Here is a 5,157-nt window from a genome sequence, read left to right on the forward strand (position 1 = left end):
AAGCTTTAACCCTACTGAAGATTTGTGTCTATTCGTTTTGCATCCTTATCACTTTGCAGTAGTCAATGAGGTAACGGGTAGTTAATACCGGTTTAAATTTAGTTTTCATTAACCACAACGCGAGTTTTTTGTGAATTCAAAAATAGTTTTGATAAGCCTTTTGAAAGTCGAAAGCCGTTAAGGCCGCCCCTTTAGCCAACCGGCATAAATCTGCACAGTGACGCACGCCTCAGCAAGAACCAATCATAATGAACGGCAGATAAACTAGCCAATGAAAATTTTGGCCAACCCTACAGGAACCAATGAGAATCATGGAAATCTAGGCGAGTTCTCCAGACTGAATAAATAGGGGCACATCGCGGCGCGACCTCATTGTCAGGGTTTGTGTTTAACGGTGTTGTGTCGATCACGTTTGTGTCGTAAAACCAGCAAATATGAGGGAGATTGTGCATTTACAGGCTGGACAGTGCGGTAACCAGATTGGTGCCAAGGTAGGAACTGATTTCTTTTAGGTTTTATTCATCAAATGTTCGTTAAAGAATGTAAAGCCGATCCGCGCGGCTTTGATTCGGAATCGTAACGGTTTTTCTTTAGGGTTATTCCTATGTGTTATTTGGTGTTGTTTTATTATTAACATTTTGATATTTGGTACCTTACAGTTGTTGTTTTTTTTTTTGTCCTAAATGTGCGAAGGTTTTTTTACACGCAACAAGTCAGTGTTTATTTAATTGTACAAATGTTTATTATTGAGTCGTTTTTATGAGGCATGAGTGAAATTTGCCTTTTTAAGTGCGTTTGTTGATACAAAATGGTCGCTTTTGAATGAAGTAATGTAAAAACGCAGATGGATTGGTTTTAGGGTGTTGGCCGCGCCTGACCGGCGTAATGTCCGAATCCTAAGACTCGATTCTTTTGAAGCAGTTCTTTTGAAGGTTTGTTCTAGATGGTTCTCGATACGTCAAATTGTTTAAAGCTGGAAAACCGTGTTTTTCAACGTTGGATCTGGCAACGTAAATTTTCCATAAACTTGCTTACTGACTTAAATTGAAACAATAACACGTAACGTTACAGATGGAAAGAACCATCCCAACGAGCAGATTCGTTCGATTGAATCGCATTGTAATGTAGCCGGTTGTATCTAGTTCGGCTCGTGAAAAGTGCGGGAATGCTAACATGACGTAAATGCTCTCGTACAATGTCGGAATTCATACTGTTCATTAAGGAAAATGAAAAACCATTGTAGTGATACCGTGAGTCACACCCGTTTACTGGGTCACCGGTTTACTTGTAAAATGGCTCCGGTGACTTGGCGAACTCCATTTTATGGAGCGCATGTGACTAGAAACACTGGCCCGTTGTGTATTGGATTAAACTGACGTAATGGTTTCTAGTGACGTTTACTAACCGCTTTAGAAGCTGTACTTGGGTAGAATTGTTCGAGATTTAAACAATTTTTTTATATTCCTGTTTTTGTACTATTGTTTATATTTCTGAATCCATTTTATTTCAGTTCTGGGAAGTCATTAGTGACGAACATGGAATTGACCCTACAGGCAGTTACCATGGTGACAGTGATCTTCAGCTGGACAGAATTAATGTCTACTACAATGAAGCATCGGGTAAGCTGTCTTTGTAAATTGTTTTTCTAATTTAGATTGCCTGTCCCACCTGAATGTGGGTTGTCATGTCAATAGCTTTTTTCACTTTTTTTACACTATGTTTGGAATTACTCAAAGTAAGCAGGGCCTCTTTCATATGTGGAAATAAATTTGATATAAATCGGATATTCATTTGCATCCACAATGTAAGCGGACACCACAAATATTCCCATGTCAAGACGAGTCTTATGTCTCATGATGACATCAACTTGGGTGGACCCCACCTGCGATCACATGACTTTGCAGTGCAATGGACGGCACTGATGTCTCTTGGAGAAATGCTAAAGTTTAATGTCTTGTTACAGAAATAAAGTGGTATAGTCTTGTATTTTAAATATTGTATTCTGTCCATTGGCATATTGAAATGTTTTACGTCAAGTTAGTGTAAATGCAAACATCTGAGTCACTCTTATAATTATGTAACCTGGTCATCAAAAAATTGGAAGGCCAGCAAATTGAAATCCGACATGAAAACACATGTACACATCTGTGTAAATCCAGTCTAATATTTTTGACTTATCTTTCAGGTGGAAAATATGTTCCACGTGCCGTGCTGGTGGATTTGGAGCCTGGTACAATGGACTCTGTGAGATCAGGACCATTTGGTCAGATCTTCAGACCAGACAACTTTGTGTTTGGTGAGTATTAACACGCATGCCTGTGTTCGGCATAACTAGGACATCTGATCTGGAGAAGCGATTTGATCTGACACGAGCATGTCATTCAAATGTTGTTCCAAGCTACTGATACAGATCCGGTTTCCTCTTCCATAACTTATTCATTTCCTTTATAGGCCAGAGTGGTGCTGGTAACAATTGGGCTAAGGGCCACTACACAGAAGGTGCCGAGCTGGTGGACTCCGTTTTGGATGTTGTCCGCAAAGAGGCAGAGAGCTGTGACTGTCTTCAGGGCTTCCAGCTCACTCATTCGTTGGGTGGCGGCACAGGTTCCGGTATGGGAACCCTCCTCATCAGCAAAATCCGTGAGGAGTACCCCGACCGTATCATGAACACCTTCAGCGTGGTGCCCTCCCCTAAAGTCTCCGATACAGTCGTAGAGCCCTACAACGCCACACTGTCTGTCCATCAACTGGTGGAGAACACAGACGAGACATACTGCATCGATAACGAAGCCCTGTATGACATCTGCTTCCGCACACTTAAACTTACAACACCCACATACGGTGACCTCAACCACCTTGTCTCTGCCACCATGAGCGGAGTCACGACCTGCTTGAGGTTCCCTGGCCAGTTGAACGCAGATCTTCGTAAACTGGCTGTCAACATGGTCCCTTTCCCCCGTCTGCACTTCTTCATGCCCGGCTTCGCTCCTCTGACCAGCAGGGGCAGCCAGCAGTACCGTGCCCTGACTGTTCCCGAGCTCACTCAGCAGATGTTTGACGCCAAGAACATGATGGCGGCCTGCGACCCCCGTCACGGCCGCTACCTGACCGTCGCCGCCGTGTTCCGTGGCCGCATGTCCATGAAGGAGGTGGACGAGCAGATGCTCAACGTTCAGAACAAGAACAGCAGTTACTTCGTCGAATGGATCCCCAACAACGTCAAGACCGCAGTCTGCGACATTCCACCCCGTGGCCTCAAGATGGCCGCCACCTTCATCGGCAACAGCACGGCCATCCAGGAGCTGTTCAAGCGAATCTCAGAGCAGTTCACTGCTATGTTCAGGCGTAAAGCTTTCTTGCATTGGTATACGGGAGAAGGTATGGATGAGATGGAATTCACAGAGGCCGAGAGCAACATGAACGACCTGGTGTCCGAGTACCAGCAGTACCAGGATGCCACTGCTGAGGAGGAAGGAGAGTTTGAGGAGGAGGGCGAAGAAGACCTTGCCTAAATTAACCATTCATGTTTTTTTTTCCTGTTTCAAAACTTTTTTGTCCCTTATTTTCTTACTGCGTTTTCTGTTCTTTGCGACCTTCAATTGCAACCTTCACTTTTTCACTTTAATAAAGCAGATTAAATTGAGTCATGTGTCAGTGTGGTTTTTACAGAAATTAATGCAAGTTGGAGATGCTTAATATTTCTTTATAAAGAAGGAATGGCTAACCTAGCAGATTACACTTGATAAATCAATGAGATCAACTGAAGACTGGTTAGCTAGCTCAGGTTTTTGAGGGATATTTCACCCACAGTCATTTTCTCATCCTTAAAGGAACACATGTTGGGAATTTAGCTTATTCACCTTATCACCCAGTATTGCATAAGTCCATACATACCTTTTTCATCTCAATGTGTGCTGTAACTCACTGACGTTGCCCCCACTAGCTTAGCCTAGCACAAAGACTGGGGGATAGTAAATGGCTCCAGCTAGCAAAATAACACCAACATTTTCCTATTTATATGTTGTGATTTGTATAGTCACACTGTATGCAAATAACAAGGTCATAAGACAGCCATCTTTTAACAGTATACATACTGGGAACTATATTCTCTGAAGACGAAGCACTGCTACTTCGGCGGAGTGATTTGCACAACTCTGACCTAACACTGCTCCTCACCACTGGGTCTCGGGTGCTGCGAGCAAATCACTCCGCCTATGTAGCAGTGTTTTGCCTTCTGAGAATATAGTTCCCAGTATGTTTACTGTTAAAAGATAAATGTCTCATATGACCTTGTTATTTGTGCACGGTGTGACTATACAAACCACAACACACAAATAGGAAAATGTTGGTGTTATTTTGTCACTTATTGGGAGCAGTATGCTAGCTGGAGCCATTCACTTCCAGTCTTTGTGCTAAGCTAGTGGGGGCTGCGTCAGAGTTACAGCACGCACGGAGATGAAAAGGTATGTATGGCATTATCTAACTCTGGGGGATACGGTGAATAAGCTAAATTCCCAAAATGTGGGCGTGTTCCTTTAAGTACTAAACCTGTATGCATTTCTCTTCTCTTCTAATAACTTCCGTAGTGGGAAAAACAAATACAATTGAATTCAATGGGTGTGGTTAACTGTGCTTGACAGTTTATCAATATCTTAATTATCACAATACTTCTATTTGTTTTCCTACTATGGTAGTCAATGGTTACGACTCTGCTTGCCATTTAAAATATCATCTTGTGTGTTCATTAAAATACAACTCATACAGGTTTAAAACGACACGAGGATACACTATTAAAACAGTTGTGTTAAAACACATTTTGGGTTACTAAAAACACACCTATGTGTTATTGGAACCTCTGTTGTTCCTTTTATTAAATATAAAATGACACATGTTAATTAGCATAAAACAAAACAATGTTAAAATTGAACACATCCTTGCAGTGTAAGTAAATGCCACAATTTTCATTTTGGGGTGAACTACCTCTTGAACTTAGTTTAATTTAAAATTGTTTCTATAGCACAATGCCGTATTGTATCGCAGCAGCTTCACAGTAAATACAAAAGCACATGTAAATTAAAAAGATTATATAGATTCACTGTGCAGAAGGGTATATATTTGGGTACAGGACTTGAGCACCTTTGATGTAAACACTCAGTG

General features: G+C 41.8%; 1 protein-coding gene across 1 annotated transcript; it reads left to right on the forward strand.

The window, feature by feature from the left end:
- The first annotated feature begins 337 nt into the window (after window positions 1-337).
- Window positions 338-3,643, forward strand: tubb4b (tubulin, beta 4B class IVb). Its single transcript, XM_065275221.1, has 4 exons — window positions 338-491; window positions 1,511-1,619; window positions 2,186-2,296; window positions 2,452-3,643. Exons 1-4 carry the CDS (start codon window positions 435-437, stop codon window positions 3,510-3,512), a joined length of 1,338 nt encoding a protein of 445 aa, XP_065131293.1. The 5' UTR covers window positions 338-434; the 3' UTR covers window positions 3,513-3,643.
- The last annotated feature ends 1,514 nt before the right edge of the window (window positions 3,644-5,157 follow it).

Source organism: Paramisgurnus dabryanus, chromosome 16 (assembly GCF_030506205.2).
Source record: "Paramisgurnus dabryanus chromosome 16, PD_genome_1.1, whole genome shotgun sequence".
In the NCBI taxonomy this organism is placed as follows: Eukaryota; Metazoa; Chordata; class Actinopteri; order Cypriniformes; family Cobitidae; genus Paramisgurnus; species Paramisgurnus dabryanus.